The following is a 24,048-nucleotide window of genomic DNA, read 5'->3' on the forward strand; positions in this document are numbered from 1 at the left end:
ATGTTTACTTAGATAACTTGAAACATCTTTACAAGTTAACAGTTTCATAGTGTAAACTTAACGCTTGATAGTATAAACACTCAGCTTATGAGTCAATGTTACAGTGTGAAGATGCGCGAGCCAGTCAGCGAAACAGTCATTATTACTTGACTCTTCAAGTTGAACATTGTAAAACTTAGAGAATGTACTGCCACTACACCAGCCTGCACTGTTCAGAATGGTAGACACAGGTACCCCATTGCTGTGCTGCAGCAGAGTCGGAAGCTGCTCGTGTACTGTCAGCTCCATACAGTTCTGTGTTCACACCTGCTGCAGACAATGCCAGACGTATCCACCTGGAAACAGTGTCCTTACTAACCGCTCTGAATGGTTTCTGGCAACTCAAAAATAACTCACTTCTACCCTTCCTTAGGGTTGCTGTGGTGTTAATGTAACACAGCAAACATTTTAAAATACACAAACTTGAGTCTGCTTCATATTTCTTCAGCACAATAGGTTTCTGGTGAAACCCAGGTCTTAACTGCTTTAACAGTTTATGAATATACAGAACACACTGTTCCGCACTGAATTTCAATGAATCTACAGTCAACGAATGCAGAGTTTGGCATCTCTGTCCAGTTAAAACAGCTAATAACATGACTAGTTTAAGTGTCAGTTGTTTCAATGAGATTGACAGATAACAAGGAAAAGTTTCAAATGTATGAATACAATATTAAGATCCCAGACCTGCACATATTTTGGTAATGCTGGTTTACACTCAAATACCCCTTTCAATAGTCTTTTCACAAAGTCTTTTACCAAAGGCTGAACCATCTGGCATGATAATCACAGATCAAAGTACACTTCTCACTGTATTAACAACACTGTAACCAACTTTCCGAGCACGTTCTGCAAGACGGTTAACCCTGCATTGGAAGGGCCCGAAAGTGGATCACTCCCTGAGGAATTACAAAAGCCTTCCCAGTATTTAACATAGGTCTGACACTGTTTTTGTGTTGAGGTTCGCCAAGCACGGAGGACAAGCTGGGTTGAGTCCTCTGAAAGTCCAGTCTTTTGGAGCTGTCTCCTGACAATAGGCAGATTAGGAGTCTGAGAGACTTGTGTAGAAAGTGAACTTCCTCCGGGTAACAGGGTAGGTGCAGAACACTGATGTGCTGGAAACAGTATGGGTTGAGCAATCAGCATCCTCATAACGACTGGATATCACACTTGGGTCGGTCAGTTTAATACCACCATCACTGCCGTCGCCCCCTCCCTCTCCAGCTTCTGAAGAACTGTAGTATCACACTGAAAGGAAAGGAGGAAAACAATATGGTTTCAGTGATTTCCATAGTCGAATCAGACAGTTAACAGCACATGAACCTGGATCTGGCTTAAATGACATGTATTTATCAAACTGATGATTATGTCTTGTGGCGAACATATCAATATTAGGGGAAAATCTCATCATATTAAGAGCTGAGGAGAGTATTTGTGAATTACGTTTCCACTGGGTATGCTTTTTAATTTGTCGTGCCTCTTGATCAGCTTGATCATTGTTTTTCCCTGCAAGGTGACCAAGACTGAACCAAATATCACATTCAATACACCACTCCCAAATTTCTTTTGTGACTGAATTACATTCATTAGAATAAGAGGTGCCCATATTGTTCAGACGTGATACAGCAGTCATACTATCAGACATAATTCTGACATGCTTATTTTTCAAATCTGACTGAAATGCCTTCAATGCTAATAAATCTGCTCCAATTAATCGATGTGGTGACTTTTCTCCCTTTTAGTCCAGCACCGCTCCCCAGCCTATTTTACTCAAGCTAGTATACATGACTAGGACAGGTTCACTCCTCTGAATGACATTATATGAATCCATCACATTGTCAATCCACCACTCAAGTTCAGTTCTACAGCATAGTCTAATGACATTTTAGCTTCATAACATCCCGAGTTACTTTTCAGTGACAAAGTTTTAGACTTTTCAAGTTGCCTATAATAAAGTGGTCCATACATAACCCCAGGAAAGCTACTGGTGAGGGAGCCAATAACCTGTGCAAGCTCTCTGATAGTTATTCTATCTCTGAGTAACAGTTGGCTACATGTCATCATTTGTGTGTGTCAGCTTTACTGTCATGTTAAATGAATCAGTTTTAAATCCTAAAAATTCAAAAGTTGCTTTGGATGGAACATAGATTCCTCCGGATGAATTGAAAACCGCAATGTTGTTAAAATATCTGCATTTTCTAAGACATTATCAATACAGTCACTGTTGATAAGTGACCTCTGTGTATCAAATGTGAAAACACTGACTTCATAAGTTTAGTAAATTTCCTTGGACAGCATGCTAAACCATTAGGGAAGCAAACAAACTGATAAAATTGCCCTTTGTACTCAAATTTAAGGTATTTTTGATGTTCAGTGGCAATCTGATAAGAATAGTAGGCATCTTTCAAATCAGTTGATGCCATCCAACAATTTTGTGACTAGTTTCAAAACAGACTGCAGTGTTTCCATTTTAAAATGATAATACTTGACACTTTTACTCAATGGTTTCAAATTGAGAATCATGCGATAACTTCCGTCTCGTTTTTCTCTTAAAAAGATGTTGGATATAAAATCACCTTTTTCTCTACCAGTGATGTTTATAACCTTCTTGTCAAGTAATGTTTGATTTCAGTTTCATTAATACATTCTTCAAATTCAGAGAACCGTAAATTTGGTGGATTTAAACTCGTTGAGGGTTCATTATCAAATTCAAAATGCCTCCCAGTTACTGTGTCAAGGATCTCTGGTCATTTGTCAACATTTCCCATTGATCGACATAATTTGCAAGTTGGCCGCCTATAAATTTCGATAAATTTGTTTCAACAGATTATTTCACATCATTGACATCTTTATGAAAGCTAAGGACACTCACCTTATCAACAGCTGTGTCTATTGTTGACTGTTTTTCATCTTTGGTCGGGAACTTCTGTGGACGTTGTTTATTGTGGGACGAGTAGTCGCCCTTATACTGTGACTTGGGCAAGTGCTGCGCTTTGGAGACTTTTGATAACAGTTTGTTTGTTTCAATAACGTTCAATAACGACTTTTATAATCTTGGTGTAAAGCAGGTCTCATGAGTTCTCTTCTTCTCAGAGACAGATCATATTGAACCGAACCCAACATAGTCATAGCATCAGTTACATGAGTTATAAGCATGTCAATGTCCATTTCTTCGGGTTTCGGTTTGGAGTATAACTCATTCAAGTGATAGGACAAGTTTGTCCCCACTCATTCACAAGTTATTTTAAAATATTCTGCTTTCATTAGATTAGATCCTGTGGTCGACACGTGATCTTACTTTGTGACAATGCTGTCAGTCACAAGTATGCCAATGTCAAACTGACCAACGTGAAAGTTCATTTCTTGACCCCAGACACCACATCGCAGGACTTTCAACGCCCACTACAAGAAATATCTCGCCAAGCATTTCATCCAGTGTGCTGAAGACGACCGGCCACAATCGCTTAATCTCCGAGATTTCTTTCACAGTGAGTTTTGTTAGGTGTATGTATAATCTATCCAGACATGGTTGTATGCATTGATTGGTTGTTATAGGAATATTCAAGTTGTTATGTCTACAAACTGTAATAAAGTCTTTTGAAACTTGTATACGTTCGGATGTTTTTGTATTGCCATGTCAAAGGGAAGTAACTCTACTGAAGTGGTGTTCATAAAAGTTTGTTTCAGTAGTCCGTACGTTTCAATATCCGAACGTTTTTGATGAAAAACAGAAGTTTCCGGATTAACGCGGTCTGACTGTATATTGGTGCTTGGCACCTAGCCTCTTTGGCATTCACATCTGGCCCCGTATGAACACATTCAAGCTCTTGGTCCCGTTCAGGGAGTGTAATACTAGCAAACTTTAACTGATAATGTCTGCTCTTTTCCCTTACCTCTGGTCAAACGTTTAGCATCAGTAACTTTGAACGGTTTCAACTATTCAACTATTTCATCCTCAGAAATATCAAGATCGATATTGTAATTAACACCTTTTGTTTCTCTCAGACATTTGGGGACAAAAGCTTTGATTTGTTCCCCACAAATTCGCGTTAGAGAGAAAGAGCCATTTTGGACTGCTCAGCCCATCTGCAGTTTAACACAGTGTCACCTTTATCCAACCTCTTTATGCTATGGACATCACCAGCATGTTTTTGAATGTCCTTAGCTAGAGCAACGGGACTGACGGATTTCAAACAGACACTAGGGTCGACCGAGGTAAAAATAACAATAGGCTTCAGATTTTGTTCATTAAAATTATTTTTTCCCTGAACATCGTCATCACGTTTTCGTGTCGGACGTTTAGCCAACATAGCATTATATTTCTGAGCGAATTCGGCATGAGTGGACGTTTCCTCAAAATCATCAGGAGCCGACCAGTCGGCTGTAAATTCCCCATCAGAATCTGAATTCATAGCCCTGTCTGCGAAGCAAACGCAATCACTGTTGTCGACAAGCGTAATTCGCGAAGTTCTACACTGACAAAATGTGCCAAACGCACGCACAAAGCCGAGCGTGCTCAGCCAACCGAAACGAGCAAGTAAATTTCACGAGCACAAACTTACAAATATAGATAATGGCAAAATATGATTACTAAATTAATTACCAAAGGAAGTTTCACCAACTATGCTTATGGTATAATATAAAAAAAACACACCCTAACTAACCACTATAAATCTCAGCGAGAACAATCTACACAGGAACACTGCCTCAGAGAGCGAGATAAACACGTCTGTCCTCGTCAGTGGTCTGAGTCATGTTGTGGAGTTTCCTCCCTTTATAAAGCTAGCATTAGGTTCGAATCCACATTCTTTATTAAAATTTATATAATTCTAGAAGCACAGCGATGAATGTAATTATATGGAATTTGACACCTGTGTGTGATGTGCATTTCCTTTCCGCAGTAGGCATACATTCAGCAGATGTATGTGCATGGAATAATGTCCGAAGGAGCAGAAAAACGCAATCACCCACTTATATGTGCCGATGACTATACCCGTGCAGACCTTGAGTCACCGATGCTTGTCCTGGGAGGCGACTAACGGGAGCGGCTGGTCGGTTCCTCAACGACCGCTGTCATGTTGCTGAGTGGGGCTTAAACCTAAATTCACTCACTCACTCACTCACTCCGATGATCAACTCAGATTGCTTGTGGTAGTGATAACTAGAAATTATCTTGTTCGCGTACATAACGTATTTGACAAACATTTCAGTATTTCGTACTGTCATCATACATCGACCACGACGAACGCAATATGCAACAGCATATTCAAATTCAACCTCTGTGATAAAGTTAGCGCGCGCACATACTGCACACGGACATGCACGCTCTCTCTCCTCTCTCTTTCCGTTTCTTACCATTGTCCAATTTGATCACCTTTGACCACCTTTACGCCTCTATACACAGGACTCCTCTCCAAAACAGTGTTGATATCAGTTCTCCCAAAACACATCCTGTCATATCGTATTAAAGGAATTCAATTTTACAGTTCCATGGTGATATCCTCATACGTCTTTTAGGAAACATTATATCTTCTCTGCCACGTTTACATCTCGTTACCATTGGTTCAATTGACTGCTTCCCACTGTTGGGTCCAGAATCCATCGTATGACGGAGGAGGCTGGCTTGGAGAAACTGCGGCGTAGAGAGGCAATTCTATTTCATTCCCAGCTGACATCGCCGCTGCTTGGTTTGGTGTCTGAAGTGCTGGGTTTGAAGACGTTGTAGTGGCCACGAAAGCACGATTGGTGTGTGATGACAGGCGGTATCGTCTCTGGCGAATCTTGTAAACACTTAAGAGCACCACCATCACTAGTACAACTGCGATGCATGACAAAAGTATGGTGGTTGTTTTCATTCTGTCGTCAGACTCTGCAAAATATATTTCATACTTAGATTTGCGATTTAAGGGAACAAATCGGAAATTGATACAATTATATAAAGCATGTATTAAGTTATATGATCTATTGTCGGCAACCAGATCCTAATACACGCATAGGCAATGTATGATTATTCAAAACCAGATTTAATCCATAAATGTACAATCTACGATCATTTAGGTGCAAATCTGAATAAACAGATGTACAATCTACGATTATGTAAAACCAGATCTAAATCCACAAATGTTTAACCAACAATGTACGATGACTGGAAGACGCATCCACACCATGACTTGTATCTACGTGACAGCTGATTCAGCAAAAGTACATGTAGCTGAAAATGTAGCCAAGAGGTATTCTAAACACTGGCTAGTATATATAACATTTTATCTGGAAATAATGGATAGCTGACTAGGAGTAAGAATTAGCTCTCAAACGTCGTATGAAGAATAAAACAGAAGTGGTTCTGAAAGGAATAAACAAGAAGTACTGTTATCAATAAAACATGTCCTGTGTTTAAAGTTTGTATATTGTTGTTTTATTTAGAATATCGCAAAACTGAGATTATATCATATGTACTTTGTAAATCACCTAGGTGTCAATATCGTGGTTTCAAATGCATGTTCCTTTAACGTCAGTTCATCCAGATCAAGAGATTTAATTCATTCAAAAGGTGTGATCCTACTTTGTCTTTCTAGGATGCACGTCGCATCATAGCACATCTTTAGAACTAGTTAGCAGAAGGAAAGGATGAACACACCCATCACTGAACATGATGGGCTAAAGCACTTCAGTGTCCACTATAGCACCATATCTTGATGGTGACATGCATACAGTGATAGATGTGGTTTGGATGTTCCAGTGACGTAGTGGTGGATGTAGTGTGTCCTAAGTAATGGTGGTGGTGTTGCATCCCATGTTGTGTCGGTGGCTGTAGTGTCTATGTGTAGTGGTGCATACGGTGTTGGTGCCCCATGCATTTGTGGATGTTTTGGTGTCCCATGTTATGTCGGTGGTGGTGCGCCATGTTTTGGTGAAGTTGATGGTGGTACGGTGTCTCATGTACATGCATGGTGATGTCCGATGTTGAGATGATTTCTCGCTTTAAACAAAAAGTGAACCAGACATAGTGAAATAATAGTTCGAATCCACGTAATTTTACCTTGCCAATTGAAAATGAAAGTCTTAGAATTCAAATCGTTATTAGTGGTTTGTATTGGAAGGGGGTAAGCGCAGCAAGCTTAGAGTCCTAGCACTGAAATATTCGTCGTGGGGACAGAAAGTCTTGAAATCCTGTAGAGGTAGGACGACTCCAAGGATCCTTCGGAAGGGCGACACTTCGAGTCCCCACTTAAATACTATGCCTCACGTCCACGTCGGAGGCCCTTCGTTGGAATATTGCTAACAGTGGCATAAAACCACACTTACTCGCTGTTGTTAAGCCAATCTACATACGCGAGAAATGTGATTCCTGATGCTTATGCATGACTCATTTCTTTCAGACGCAGAAACACTGGCACATTCTGGATTTGGTGTTTGGTCCCTCTAAGCTCTTCCACCTGGACTTTAGTACACTGGCTTTCCGAGGGACCGATGGGATGAGCTTTTGTCTCACGATGGCTCCATAGTACGTCCGCTCTCCGAGTAGTCCTCCGCCGACTGTACATGAAGTAGGTTCGGTGCTAGGGCCTGATTATACAGTCAGGTTGGTTGTAACAGCAACCCAGCTAGTTTAGGGGTGGCACACTTTGTGGCCCAAGTCTTTTCAGCATCCCCAGTAGGCCCAATGCTGACTGAACATGACTGGCAGATTTCGGCTGTAGTGTAGACAGGGCCCCCTCCGTGCATGCCCTCTACGATGCTATCTATAGATGTGTTACGAGTGTGTATTTCCTGTGTATTTTGTTATTAATTCAGTGTTAATTATTATTGGGTCACAATGTTTAGTGTTTTGCATAGTGAATATTATGGATCACATTTCGTTTTAATATCTGGTCAACACTTTTAGCATTCTGGCATTCCGGAATTTACCTGCTCCTAGTTTTCGATGTTTCACTTCCGGAATACTGTTTCGAGACCATTCTGCAGTGTTGACGATGTTAGTTTGTGCCCGAACTTTCGGGAAGTGACTTAGTTTATACATAAATAGGCTGGTTGCCGTGTGGAGGGGGAAACTCTCACTGATACTCATTCATATCTGCTGGATTTATATCTCTGCCACACTTGGATATACCGCCAACACTTGAAATCCTGTCTACATTATCTGCTGTTGCACCGATCGCTGTGTTTACATTTTGCCATACCTGTTCCCTCTCACATCAAGACTTTGGTGAGTTTGATATATTGTATTTTTGTGACCCACTGACTTCGATTTTGTCTCTCTTGAAATGTATTTGTAATCAGCATTGATATATTGACTTGTGACTCTGTATATCTCGCTCTCGTAGTTTAACAATATATTATTTGAACGTAAACAACTTGTCTTTGTTCTGTTTTGCTGGTTTACAAGGGGATTTCGTAAATAGTTTGTCACGGCAAATTCTTAACCGTAACAGATGGAATAACTTAGTGTTAACCCACCATTCCGTCTTGCAGTAGGTAGTTCGAGACAAAAGAAGTCCCGGATAGTCACTTTGAGAGACAGTGTACTGGCCGACTGCGCGGTCACCTGCTAGTAAAGTATTTCAATATTTCAGTTTAATATTTCGATTAAATTTTGTTTTCACGTCTCGTATTTGTTTTGCATTTAAGTCTATGGGGGATCGTCAAATAACCGAATGGTTAAAGCGTTTGCTAAAAGCGGTGTAAAACGTACACTCACACAGTCATAATCTGCGTGGGAAGCATAAATTATGTAAAGTGTGTTTTGCCTTTTTTCAGTAGAACCGTCGCTTACTCAAGCAACTGTGTCTATCAAGCAATATTTTGAAGAAAATATGAAATGCAATGCATCCTTGTTTACCATGACGTCTACTTGAGTTTCATGTTTGAGTTTTTTCACGTGTAGGCATATAACTTTCAGTTATATACATAGTAAATACCAATGATGGACAATATATTCACTTTATTATTAGGAGCAGGGTTACCATCGTCCTGGGGGCGGAAGTGGACCCTGAAGTCCCCCAGAGGCAGGACGACTGCCAAGAAGATATTCCATGGACAGAAATGGATCAAGGACTCTTCTGGCGGCAGGACAACGGCCACAAAGCTCCCAGACTACCAGGAAAGCGAGTTCTCTAAACTATGTTTTGAAGAAAACACACAATATATTATTGTTGACAATGACGTCATGAGCAAGTTATAACTTGTGTGTCAGGTTACAGCGTTTTTCTCACGAAAAAGTATATACTTTTGATATTGATGTAGGAAGTATCAGTGATATGAAACATTAAGCTATTCGCTATCTTTACTATTAGGAACGTGGATACCGTCGTTCTGGGGGCAGAATTGGACCCTGAAATCCCCCACAGGCAGGACGTTTGTCAAGAAGATAATCCATGGACAGAAGTGGGCCAAGGATTCTTCGGAAGGGCGATAGAAGACCAGACAGGCAGGTGTTTCCAACTCTACTTGGAAGAGAATATGCGTTTTCATGAATGTTTGTTTATTATACAGTGCACACTCATTCTCTCATAGTATACAGCCAGTTAGAGGTGTGTGAGTGAGTTTAGTTTTACGCCGCATCCAGCAATATTCCAGCTGTATGGAGACGATCTGTAAATAATCGAGTCTGGGCCAGACGATCCAGTGATCATCAACATGAGCGTCGATCTGCGCAATTGGGAACCGATGACATGTCAACCAAGCAGCGAGCCTGACAACCCGATCCCGTTAGTCGCTTCTGTGTTGACTTCTATGTATTTACTCAACATCAGAAACATGTATGTTTGTAATGACATGTATGTAATGACACCTTTATTAACCAGATTGACACGTGAATTGAGGATCTGGTCACCCTGGAACAGAAATGTTCATGTTGAAATTGAGAACAATCCGAACATGAGTTGTTCGCTTGCAGTCATCAAAGTATACGATTTTGAGTTATCACTCCATACAATAATCTGCTCATGTGTTAGCATTTGAAAGCAAACATGTGTTAAATGTACATTGTTCGTGTACATGTGTGTCAGCATACTGCCTCATCTGTTTGACAATTACCTCTATATGTCTAATTAATTTTATTCGTCTGATAACTACACCACGTTTTTTGTCCAGTAACTGTATAATTACTATGTATACCTAACCTTGATTTGATATCATTGGTATATTTTCAGGCCTGGATGGAGTTTTCGCGCAGTCGTTACCACATGAACTTTCCGTTTAAAACTGAAGGTGAGGAGCGCAACAACGACAGATACTTAGGATCCTGGTGTAATGGTAGGAACAACACGTTCCGTACAACATCGTGCCTGGCTGTACGCTTCAACGCTACCAATCTCCCAAGTGGAAGCGACACAATCTACTCTCTGACGTACAGATATCCAAATACATGGTCTGGTGGCACAACAACGAGAAATCCGTGGATTCCAGGTATCAGACAGCATGGGTGCTTCAATACCCAAACAAATGTATCACTGTGACTGTTTGAGTTCAAAATGGTATACAATCACGTTTGAGCATTCTTATGAGGGGTTGTGAGTTTACACATGATACAGTAAAACAGCCAAAGATAAAAAGTAAGCTTAGAAAATCTCGTCCATGTTTTGCATTAAAATGTATATTTGAACTCATGATAGAATATTTATTAAAAGGGGAGCTTGAATTGCTTTAGAAATCATAATAATTATAGTATCATGTTTTAGCTTCACAGATGGCATCCAGTTCAAGCCAAACCGGGACCGTTCTAGGTTCGGTCTTCGCTGTTGTGTTGTTGGTTTTGGCGGTAGGAGGTGCTCTAACTGGGTGGAGATTCTATCGTAGAAAGAACATGTCTCTTTACCAGAACCCACAAATCACCCATCACAGTGAAGTTGGTTATTCTGTAGTTTCAGTAACAAAGCCAACGTTCTCCAGTACTGTTTGTGGGCAAGCTATGTCACCAGGGAACGACAAGGAAGGACCAGCAGACTCTGACAATGTTTAATAAAACAAATATTAAAATAGCTTACTTTAAGAATAGTTATTACATGACACTGTAATGTCAATGGTTAAGTGGTTCACACGACTATAGAGAAAGTGTTTGTCAACACAACAGCCATGTCTCTTTTCACTAGAGTCCACAAGGTGAGTGAAAGTCAGTACTTTGTATGACCACCATTGGCAGCAATTACTACTCGGCACCGTCTTGGATCTCATACACAGAATAATATGTACCACTACACTCATGTACGTGTTACTTTCACCTGGAGCTGAGCACGAGTTTCAGCATGATCAAACGTAGTCTTAGCATTCCATCACTAAATAATGAAACTTTTCCCATACAATCGCAATACTGTATCTTCAAGACATGAGTGATACTATATCTCCAAGACCAAGAGTTAGATGAATTCGGTTCGGCTTAAATTTGGTAAATGTAGCTTTCAGTCACGCATGTAATAAAGTATCTGAAACTCTATATTGCTCAAACAGGGTATATGAAAACATTTTTCCTATACAAATGTAATAATATATCTTCACTGAGTAGACCATGATAAATTCGAATAATCGTCATACAATGTAACACCAAATCTTCATTACATGTTGATAAATATACATTACATGACATTTACATTAACAGCTTCATCATAGTGAAGTGTGACATTTGTGTCCATATAATAAGCTTTCTGTAACTATGCATTACAAAAGTGTAAATAAATGCAATTTAGTACTTAAAGACCGCCTTTCACATTATCCACACACTAAGGCAGGTTTTGTACAGAGTGACTTTACTTCGAAACTTGATTGCTCATCAGAAGCCAACATGTGTTCCTGTCTTAGTGGTCGGCCACAAGGCAGACGTAACGACCATATCTCGCCCACGGCATAAGAAAAAAGCCCACGGCATGGTAACGTCAGTTTGGCAAGACGAATACATGGAAATCTGGGCGAGAGACTACATTTCTGACATCTTTTCAAGTATCGTGAGCCAAGCCTGTTCTGTAGCTTCCAAGCCAAAGCGTTTACCAGTCCAAGCAACACGTAGCTCTCTTAAACGCAGATTCTCAAGATCCTTTAAATCTCATCGACGGCGGAGATGTGCCCCAAACGTGCGAGAAGTTATGTCGTTTTTGAGTGATTGAGGTATTAAGTTAACTCGTTTCGACATCAGTATAAGCCATTTTGTCGATGAAATGGTCTTGCACCGTCTACTTCGTCAAGAAAGTCAGAGTTCGAATGTTAGAATTGTCTGAGTTGAAGTTCATCAGTTCGATGGAGAAGGCGTCATGGTATAGGGAGTCATTTGTGGCCAGATAACAACAATACTGGTGATCATCAGTGGAAATTTGAATACGCTTCATATCTGTGTTGAGACCCTTTGAGCTGCCCTTTGAAATAAACATCCAAGAAGCGTTAGCACGAAGACGTAAGGCCATACACCGCAAGAACTTAACGTCTTGGCCAGCGCCTCATCCGTCGACTGACGATGTCAATCAGGAGACGTGTGGTGGAGTGGATGAATGCTCAGTGTGTTCACGCTATTGATGGCGTGTCGCCTGACTTCTGTTTCATTACGTGGCTCATTATGCACTTTTGGAATAGTGCATACGACACACGTTCACTCTTACACTGCAACAGACACATGTTCACTGTTGCACTATAACAGACACATGTTCACTGTTATCTACTACAAAGTAGGAGAAAATAGTGGAAAAGCCTTCATGTAGTATTTGTCAGTATTAAGCAAGAGTGACACGGTCAGGAACTGAATCATGAGCATTATGTGTTACATATTGATGAAGCGGGGAGTATTCTGCATAATCTGGTACTCATTATCATGTCCAAATATTGTTGTTTAACTACAAATAGGGATTTTCTGTGTGTAATTAAGATAATGAACATTTGCAAAATTAGAACTTAAGACGGATTTACACTAGGGTTTTGGAATGGCTTGGACTTGGCTTGGTAGTTGAACCAAGATACCAGCTGCCAACGAGAGAAGGGAAGTCTCTTTGATTAATTAATCACCATATGCTACAGTTAAAAAAAACACATCAAAGATTGACTTTGCAGAGTTTACAATCACTTGGACTAAACTTGCTATGCATGTATACTGTGATAATTCAAGGACGGAACCGTCTTGTAGTATAACACTGGATAGTAATAGATAGCGATAGTGTGTTTAACAGCGCTAGATTTAGACACTGACAAAGAACTTCAGATTATGAACTGCGCGGTCCACAAAACAACAGAAACAGCTATGATGTTTGCCAGTATTACAGAATACAATAATTGCATAGAACCCATTTCACCTCTGCATATAGGCAATATCATATTACTTCGACAAAGACACAACACTGCTGCCGTTAGGGTTCAATGACCAACAATGTGTAACCATACCTAATGGCTTCAGTATAGCACACACATAGAATGACTAAGGTGATACTGATATAGATCCTGAATCTGTTTGTATTTGATCCCCTTAATGTTGGACTCCATGCAATCAAACAACCCTTTCCTTATTTATACGTATTTGTTTCCAAAATGTCCCTAAAACAAAACAAACGTATCTTAGAACGTCAACACAAATGTCAGTTGTCAGTGACAGAGGCGAAGACGTGCGTACGGTTGGTTGAAGTTTCACACTGTTCCAGTTAAATAGCGTCTAGAACCATCATTATTTGATAGTGATTTATAAACACATACACTTTCATTGCATTTGGTGATATGTCAATCACTTCATTCTCAATTCAAAGTTACACAGCTGTAATATCGTAATTACTGAGCATGGAGTTACACATACAAACAGAAACAAGCGCACTTATAATATAGCCGTACATTTACAATCGTTTCTTCTAGTGACATGCACTTCTTATTGATGTGGAAACGGTTTTGGCCTTGCACCATGTCATATCCAAATTCGAGATGTAAACGAAAGCATGACGTTGTATATTTTTAACGAAATGACTATAGATCGTAGACAGATCACAGATGTTCAGAATGTATGTTATATTCAGAATAGATTTGTGTTGATTTCTTGTACTTTCAATTTAGTTTTAAATCATTTCATTATTTACACAGCGTATTGTTCCTAATGCGTATTGCATGAACGTGGGTGGGAAATAAAACAATATTCTTCTGTGTATAATTATCCACAGATAAGATAATTATGATTATCATGAACCCAGATGTACTTATGTACAGTAAATGAGTGAGTTTTGTTTTACGCCACACTGCAATATTCCAGCTATGTGGCAGCATTCTGTAAAAAATCCAGTCTGGACCAGACAATCCAGTGATCAACAGCATGAGCTGCGATCTGGGAAGTGATAACACTTGTCAACCAAGTCAGGGAGCCAGAACACGCGATCCCATTAGAAGCCTCTAACGACAAGCATTGATTACTGAAGACCAATATTCTAACCAGGATGTTCATGAGTTATTTATGTACAGTCAGGGTGTTACAGTGGTGAATGTCTTGGTGTAGTCATGTGAATAATCATTATCCTCTCAAGTACTTTGCAAAGATAACCAGTTATTACTCGTATATGTAAGTGTTTGTTTTTATTGTACGAACAGGATGTTCAGGAGAACAAAACATGTACGACGTTTGAAGATGTGGAACATATAAACATTTAAGTGTTATCTTAACAAAAATCAATCTCAGATAACAAATATAATCCACAGGTTAAACATTAATATTTATATTGATGTATTAAATTAATGAGATATGCACCAAAGGGAAACGAAACATAAACATTTCGAAAGTGACAGTAAATCTCTATTCCGGTGTACGATTCTCTTGACTACAAGAATATGTTATTGAATTAAACGTAAACATTCATATTAATATATCAATACTGACTTCTTGAAAAAAGAGAGAAAGAAACAAAACTCAAGCAAAAAAACAAACAAACAAAAAAACCCAAAAAAACCAAAAAAAACCCCAAACACTCCCCATATCAAACCAAACAAAACAAAAACGACAACAACAAAAAACCCCAAAACGAAACGAAACAAAAACATTTCGAGATTGTTGATAGTAAATCTCTTTTCCTGTTTGTGATCTCGTGACCATACGAATGTGTCACTGAATCACTTTTAATTATTATATCAATTTGATTTAACCATAATATCATTTTAACGTCATTATACAGTGTACCAGAAAGCAGTTTTACATTACTGGTAACGGTAACATGGAAAATATGTTTCTCAATGTTATGAAATCTTAAACGAAAGATACATCTAAACAAACGGAACCAAAGAACCACCATATGAATACAGGAAAAACATATAAATTTTGTTTTTCAAAGTCCGTTGAAAAATATTGTATATCAAGTTGAAAAACATGTTCATGAGGCGAAGTGTTTCTGTCACAATATTTCATTTCCCATGAAGCTTGTACAATAGTGTTGGTAAGTTTCACGGACAACGTGTGTGTAACAGTGATAGGTCGTAAAGTTGCGAAAGCTGTGTTGACTGGAACCCAGACGTTGTAAGCTATCGACTTATACGACAACCTTGTCATCGGGATTAAGACCCAGACTTTGGTATGTGGGAGGACCAGAGGCAACGGCGTGGTCGTACGATGGTGGCAACCCAGCTGAACCTGCTGAAACACATGGCCCTTTCAACTTGGGGGCTTTCACAGTGCCTTTAGTGTTGCCCTTTTCAGTTGAAGCCTGTCTTCGGTGTCTCTTCCGGCTACGAATTACGCACGCACAGACAACGATGAAGACAGCCAGTGTCAGAACACCGGCGATGACGCCAAACACGATCGGGTGGCGGTTGACCCGTCCTGGATTAACTGAAAACATCGTGCATCTATTTATACATATATTCTAAACATCCCTTAACATTACAATTCTATTACAAACCAAATTTCTTCATTTTTCACTTTGCACAGTGTCAGAGAATCAATCAAAAGATTTTTACAGTATTTGTGCGTGGCTTAACTGCTCCTTTTATGCGACCAATTAGTTATCTTTTGGATAACGAGACGTAAAGTGAAAGCACGAACGTGCTCTGTAATGGAATGGTTTTGACGCTTTTTCTTCCACTTTCACTTTTTCTTCCACTGTTAAGCATGTTACATAATTATCTATAATTTGTTTCGGTAAACATTAAAGACTTTATGACAATATGAGTTGCATATGAAATCTTTACGTATGTGCCCAAAACAAAAGTTAATTACCACCAAACTCAAGCAGTTTGCGGTGAGGTGTGTCGGTATACAATTTATGCTACGGAAAATATTGCAATGACACCATACTGAATCTTTAAGAATGTTGTTAAATGGTATGACACAATGCACTCACTATACACGATGAGAAAGCCGTATTCTATCTCAAATGTAGACCCAGGAGAATTGACATCAGAGTGAAATTTGACGTATAGGTACTTCCCAGAGCTGGATACAGAGACGTCATCACCTCGGCACCATTTTCCAAGAGACCGATCGGAAACATGGTAACCTAGGGCATAGATCATGCTTACGTCACATACATGTCCACCATTACACAAAATTGAAATGCCTGACAGCGTTGTTTCTCAAACTAGTTTTTACTAGGGTGAGAAAGTTAATGGGTCAATGATCACGACCTTTCAAACAAAGTCAATGTGGGGGAACACATAAACGACACTATCCATACCTACTCTGGGATCGAACCAGCAACTTCTGTGTAACTACTACAAAGCATTCAGTATAAGACAGAAACAATTGTCAAGTACAAATACAGTCAATATCATTCCATGTTTATGTGTGTGAGTGAGTGGGTTTAGTGTTATGCCACACTCAGTAATATTCATGCTATATCGCGACGGCTTGTAAAGAATCGAGTCTGGACCATACATTCCAGTGGTCAACATCATGAACATCGATCTACGAATTTGGGAAATGATGACCTGTGTCAACCAAGTCAGTGAGCCTGACTGCCCAGCCTCGCTAGTCGCCTTTTACGACAAACATGGGTTATTGATGATCAAATCTAACTCAGATCTTCGCGGATCCTATGTTTATGTAGCAACATATATATTATTATACATTGATCATGAGAACTATGTAAAAAACATACCTACCATCAAATACTTCAATATAGTCTGTAACACATCCCTCAGAGTTCTGGAAGCTAGACAAATTCATGCTGAGATCAATGCTCGTTGCAGTTGTTCGTAATCTCCAAGACAAGTCAACATTTCTGAAATTGAAATGCGTACGGAACACATTGTAATAGTACATATTAGTAGGTGACTTGAGATTATGCATACTGACATATAATCATAGCATAAAGTGTAACAATATATGTATAAACATACACGTACATGACATTTACATGCAGAGAGACACATACGCACACGCACACGCACACGCGCACACACATATTATCAACATTCCGGTCAGAAAAGGTCTGTCGTAAGATGCGACTAACGGGATCGAGTTGACACGTGGCATCGTATGCCATCTGCGTAGATCAATGCTTATGATGTTGATCAATGACTTGTCTGGTCCAAGATAGATTATTTAGAGTCCACGGCAATATACATGCAGCTGAAATCTTGATGAGTGCGGCGTTAAACAATATACCGACCTACAAGACACATAAATAATTAACTCTTTTGGTATTGTACTTTTGAACGGAATGAGGATAAGTCAGCCGCAGGTATATGACAGTCCATACACTCAACACACATTCATATAAACTCAAATTTTGAATAGATCGGGTGTAAGGAAACGGTTACCAAACTTGCATTTTCAACACAGCTGCTGTGACTTCATTCATTCTCCATATTTATGGGGAAAAAGTTATTCCATGGTCAAAGAGGTAACGAGAGTTTATGGTAACAGTCACATGAAACATAGACATACACTAACACTTATTGACAGTTTATATTGGTTTATATTTATCCTCATTTTGATACTTCCGGGTACTTGTATGAGTCCTCCTTACCTAATATTCTGGCCGCGAGTTTGCCTTAGCGGGGAAATGACAGTTCTGTTGTAATTATCATCGGAGATTTCCTCATGACGATGCACTGTAAATATGAAGAATTTGGTTACAATTTATATCACACTCAGTGAAACAGTGTTATGTCGAAATTAAAGCGACCTAGGTAAATTCTACTCGAGTTATCCCAGGTTTACACAACCATAAAACAGTTACTACATAGAAAAGGACCCAGCTGTTACATCGAAGCAACCGGATGTTCGACAATTCGACACAGCGGTATCTGACGGTAAAAGACGTTAATATTTAAGAGCAGTAGCTTGGATCTAATTTTCGAAAACTGTGCCACTATTTTGCTATTGAATTCATCATGCAGCACCCACCATTTTACCCGTGAAAATCCGGGTTAGCTTTGATCTTCAATGACCCATGTTTGTCGCAAGAGGCGACTAACGGGATCGGGTGGTTAAGCTCGCTGACGTAGGTGACACATGTCATCGTATCCCAATTGAATAGGTTGATGCTCATTGTGTTAACCACTGGATTGTTTGGTCCAGACTCCATAATTTAATGGCCTCGTCTGCCAAGTAGTTAGAATACTGCTTATAGTAGAGTTAACCAACCAACCAACTTACCATGATAGTTCCCACTGGTGTACCTCAACTTGAACATCCACTTATTGCTTGTGTTAAACTCAATCCTCATATATCTGCCTATACTGGTAAACGTTTCCAGTTTCTTCTTCCCAGCACAAACATCTCCCATCCTATAATCACCAGGGCCAGCTCCTGGTATAACATACAGAAACAATTTCATGTTTCCTTCAGCTGAGTCAGTGTGAATTCCATACATAAAGTATGCCCAAAGCGCTACAAAATCAACATACAAATCATTGAAACAGCTTTCGGTGCATAAAGGAATAAACTGGCTGAATATTTGGACTAGAGTTGGTAACATCTTCTAAAAAGGTATCTTTCATAGACATTTTGGAAGCTTTATAGAGGGAGATTGACTCGGCTCAATTAGCATATGAGAACATTGAGATCATTTACACCTCACCATCAAATACTGCCAAGTGGTCTCCATAGCTTGATTTATCACAGGCAAGGACGGTAACTCTGACCTTTTCTGTCTCCTTTGCTTCAATTATCCATGAACACATCCATCCTCTGTGAATAAACGATAAAGACGACTTACTAAATCTCTCCACTTGTCTACCACGTCCTATCATATTAACAAGCAGAGAATTGACCAGTATTGCCGTTATATTTTGGCCTGTGTGATTATGTCTGATATTAAATACCCGCCTCAATAGCCTCAATTATCCCAATCGATGAATGATTTGGGGTAAAAGGCAAAACACCGACCGACATAGCAGGAAAGGATCTGTGAAAGGATTGCAGCAGTTATTCAGGAAAGACCCGGGTGATATAAGGCGTACACAGGCTTACCACTTGGTATATGGGGCAACTGAGATTCAAACTTTCAAACAGCGGATCCTGAACTGGTTTAGTGAGTGTGCACAAGCTGGGCATCTTATCCCAGTGGGTCACTTTAAGTGGTGCGGGTACAAACCCACACCCCAAACACTAATGTGTTTATGACAATTACAATCTGACCAATGATCAAAGACGTCACTCGCTTGTGCTTAACATTAACATTTGGGCATTTAGTCGTTTACAACTATACGGGGTTCAGGTACAAACATCCACCAAAGGCACGTCTCAATACGCTTCCTTTCGTGCACTACAGACCCGTGAATATCCGGGGTAGAATCGGCCTTTAGCAATCCATGCTTGTCATAAAAGGCGACTATATGCGTGTCGTAAGAGGCGACTAACAGGATCGTGTAGTCATGGTCCCCGACTTGGTTGACACATGTCATTGGTTCCTAAGCGTGCAGATTGATGTTCATGCTGTTGATCTCTGGTTGGTCTGGTCCAGACTGGATTATTTACAGACAACCGCCATATAGCTGGAATATTGCTGAGTGCACTCGTGCACTGCATTTGATATACAAATACAGAGTTTATTGAATGAAGAACATATGGTTAACATACTTCGGGAGATTCAGTGGGTAGTCGGACGAGGTAAGTAGCTTCGGTGTTACTGATGCCGAGAGGGAGATTGTTCCACAAACGCTGGATGCTGTTGGTGTCGGACCAGTTGTAGTTGACATCGAGGGTTCTATAAACATTCTCAATGTCACCACAGAATATAACAGCACGAACGTCATTATTCAGTTTAGGAACTTTTAAAAAATTAAAATTAAATTATAGATTGAAGGTAAATTTAAACTGTTGCTGACGATGTGAATATTGATCACTTCCACATGCTATGTCCATTGACACTAACAAGAATATAAACTTTTGCATTGAGCACTAAATAACCCGGTAATATCTCTGTAACCTTTTCAGGTCTTCATAAGAATCTCCATTGGGATTTATAACCTTAACGGTGATATTTTCTTTCCACTTTAGATGCTAATAACTCCAGGCTAAGTTTATTTCTTGTTTTACGTATTTTTGTCTCAGAAAATCTGAGGGCAGTAGGGAAAAACAAAATGAAAATAAAAATAATTACCAGTCAATATAATATGCCTATTAAGTACCCAAAGTATTTTCTTTTGGCAATAATGAAGTGTATATGGGACAAAAAATCTGAAAACGTTTTCGTGTCAGTTTACATTCCTGTCCGTAAGACGAGAAATAAAACTGGTCTGATCAAAAGACAAAAAAATCCAATACTGCTACTTACCTGAACTTACAGATGGTACTGAAACACAATTAACACAAGAAATGATTGATCACGAACGTGTAGATACTTCCCGGTTTCGATAAACGTTAGCTTGTACGTAACGCAAGCCCTAATGACACACTTTCGGTGTCATCGGTTCCTTATAATTTGTTTGTTTATCATATATGTAATACCGTACTCAAAAACAGTTCCACGGTGTCAAGTCGATCTGCAGATAACTGAGTCTGGACATCGATCCACGTAACTGGGGCACGATAACATTAATCAGTGTCAATCATTCGACCTGGCCATATTGAGAACATGCTGGTATGTACAAACCAGATCGATTTCTTGCTTCACTTTTAGCACGCCATAAACTCAGTGCAAATTTACCCATATCGCCAACGAATATTTACCTGTTTTATGAAGCCCATGAGCTTGAGTATGGTAGCTACGGACCCAGGATGATAAGAAGGGCGAATCTGGGATTCGAACCTGATCAGTGGGTCGTGGTACAATAAGATACGCACGGGGATTGGAGATGACTGTTACAATTTGGGGTATGGTTCACATTTAAGACTGAGAGAGAATAGTTCAGCGACGCATATAGCAATACCACATCAGTGACACTCGAGATAAGATTCACACATAACACCCAGTCTGGGGAATCGAGACCGGTCTTCAGCGTGACGAACATACGCTTTAACAACCAGGGTCTCTTTTCACGAAGCAACCTTCACTACGGTTAACCTTCACTCTCATTCTTTGACAATGCACTATGATCACCTTAGTGCTTTGTGAAAGGAGGCCCTGGTCACCAGTTTGCCATTTCACATTAGGAAAAATTCTGTACATAAACTATGCATAAACAGACACAAACACAGGTCATACAGAGGGGAAGCTGGGACATACCTGTGTTAATAATATGCATAAATCGGGAAAGATGGAGGTCAGGGGAACGTCCGAGTGTACGTGAGCTTTGTTATCGTGGTATACACGTTTGTGTGTTATGCTACAGTGTGAGATATATCTACCATTCTCCATTTTCCGCTCAACTGACATTACTGGGACGTTGTTGACAGTCTGTATAGCGTGTGTGACAGTGCAATACTTACATATAACAGAGACCAATACTACTCCACAAATAGTCGATAACGCCATCATCCCCAGATGCATGTTGTAGATAGCAAATGCGCAGTAGCGAGACACGGACTGAAACAAGAAACACGGTATTCTAGTTCCGGGTACCACTACATGATGACGGAGAAATACACCTGAGCCACCTATAGAGGGCGCCTCTTTATTCAGTGTTGTATTACAGTTGGGAGCGCCCCTAGTATTTACATCCAACTCAGTGGTCTTCAGTGACGACACAAAACGTCAGTGGAGCAAGGCGCGATCGATCACAAAGAAGCTCGATTGCACTGGCATTTCCTTTATCCTACCTATGAAAACACTGTTGAATTCGGCGTACCTAACGACATTTATTTCACTTATGGAGACGCTCGCTGTACGCTTATGGTATCGCGTTAATCACGCTCAAGTTGTCTCGTAGTCAAAGGCTACATAAACATGGATAGTCATCTTATATAGGTCAGGGTGAACGGCTTGATGTTCTTGGCTTGTTGCCAATTTTGATTAACTGACAGGTGACATACGTGCTTGTATATCCATGACTACATGAAACAGACCAGAAATATTTCCTGGGCTACGCCTTTCATTCACATTATGACGAGATATGTACAGGAATATATTTTTACGAATTTATTCGCGAACAAAGATAACGAGGTAACTCGTATGACTATTAGTATAGGAGTCACATGGTAGAATAATATTATACAATATCGATTCGGTTAGATTCCCAGAGCTGGATGGCTGCATATATAACATTAGTAAACTGCCCATTTGGATGGGATGGGAGAAATTATTGCCGAGTTAAACATGTAAAATATATTCAGTTACTGACGTATGCCCAAAGGAGGGAAGATTCAGCATTCGTTTCATCAATCAGTGTTACACTACGCTCTTTCTTTCTGCAAAACAGAAGAGCGATACTATAGCCCAGCGGTGAAAGTGTTCGCTCTTCACGTTGTAGACCCGGGTTTGATTTCCCACACTTATGCAATGTGTGAAGCCCATTACTGGTGTCCAACCCTTGAAGATCTGAAGGTTGGAACTGATCTTCAGTATGACCAGTAGTGGCGACTAACGGGATCGGGTGCTCAGGTTCGGTGACTTGGTTGACACATATCATCGTAGCCCAATTGCGTAGATCGATGCTCATACGGTTGATGACTGGACTGCCTGGTTCAGACTCAATTATTTACAGGCCGCCGTAATTTAGCTGGAATATTGGAGAGTGCGGCGTAAAACTACAGTAATTCACTCACTCAGGTGTCCAGTGCCGTGATACTGCTGAACCACACATCATCGATCGCCATAAAGAGGCAACGTAAATTCACCAATGCTGTCACTGGCAGTTTCATTCTAGTTGGAAGCCATACACGTTCCATCAATACGACGTCTGTCTGTAAATTAATAATATGTATTCGGGATTACGCAATCCAGAAAATCAATTCTGTGAATAACGATCTATGATGTCAGGGTAAGAGCGAACGCAGTCAGCATGATCGCCAGGAATGGTTGCCTTGGCTTCATTCCTAACTTGGATATCCAAAGTGGCACATCCATCGATGCGATCAGCGGTGCCATCCTGCATATATAAATTTACTCTAATAACACGGAACCACATTATAAAACATATAACAACCTAATGTGTTTGCCAGCTGGTTTACACCGCATTCACCAATGTCCCAGGCACGTGACGGAGGTGTGTAAGTAATCGACTCTGGACGTCCATTCAGATAGCCGTTGTACAAAGCGATCTAAGGCGGCCGTCAATCCCATACCTTAATATAGACTTGAGATACTCTCAGCGCTCAAGTTCTTTAGTACAAAACCACACTGGGTATATTTCAGAGCACGTCATATTCATTTCTCTATGAATGTATAGCTATTTATCTAGTGTACTAAGCAATGTTTCAACTACATGACGGTGCTCTGCAAATAATCGAGCTTGAACCTGACAATTCAGTGTAAGACACATCATGAGCATCAACCTAGGAAAATGGGATACGATGACATGTGTCAACCACGTCAGAAAACCTGACCACCTCATCCTTTTCGTCGCCTCTTACGACAAACATGTTACCAAAGATATATTCTACCCAGATCTTCACGATTTCTAGTGTATTGACTCTGTGATATTTACTTCACTGTTTAAATGAACATCGTCGTTTCATGGCTTGGAGCTTTTTATGCATCTGTGACAAGATTTTACCCTTCCTCTGAACCGGTCAGTGGTAACTTGCTTCAA

At 40.0% G+C, this 24,048-nt stretch overlaps 1 protein-coding gene across 1 annotated transcript; it reads right to left on the bottom strand.

The window, feature by feature from the left end:
• Positions 1-14,456: 14,456 nt before the first annotated feature.
• LOC137277890 (bone morphogenetic protein 1-like) lies at positions 14,457-22,224 on the bottom strand. Its single transcript, XM_067809882.1, has 9 exons — positions 21,788-22,224; positions 20,694-20,711; positions 19,997-20,123; positions 18,996-19,105; positions 18,572-18,724; positions 17,940-18,024; positions 17,071-17,189; positions 16,311-16,466; positions 14,457-15,799 (listed from the first exon to the last, which is right to left on the bottom strand). Exons 1-9 carry the CDS (start codon positions 21,846-21,848, stop codon positions 15,501-15,503), a joined length of 1,128 nt encoding a protein of 375 aa, XP_067665983.1. The 5' UTR covers positions 21,849-22,224; the 3' UTR covers positions 14,457-15,500.
• Positions 22,225-24,048: the final 1,824 nt, after the last annotated feature.

Source organism: Haliotis asinina, chromosome 3, assembly GCF_037392515.1.
Source record: "Haliotis asinina isolate JCU_RB_2024 chromosome 3, JCU_Hal_asi_v2, whole genome shotgun sequence".
Taxonomy (NCBI): domain Eukaryota; kingdom Metazoa; phylum Mollusca; class Gastropoda; order Lepetellida; family Haliotidae; genus Haliotis; species Haliotis asinina.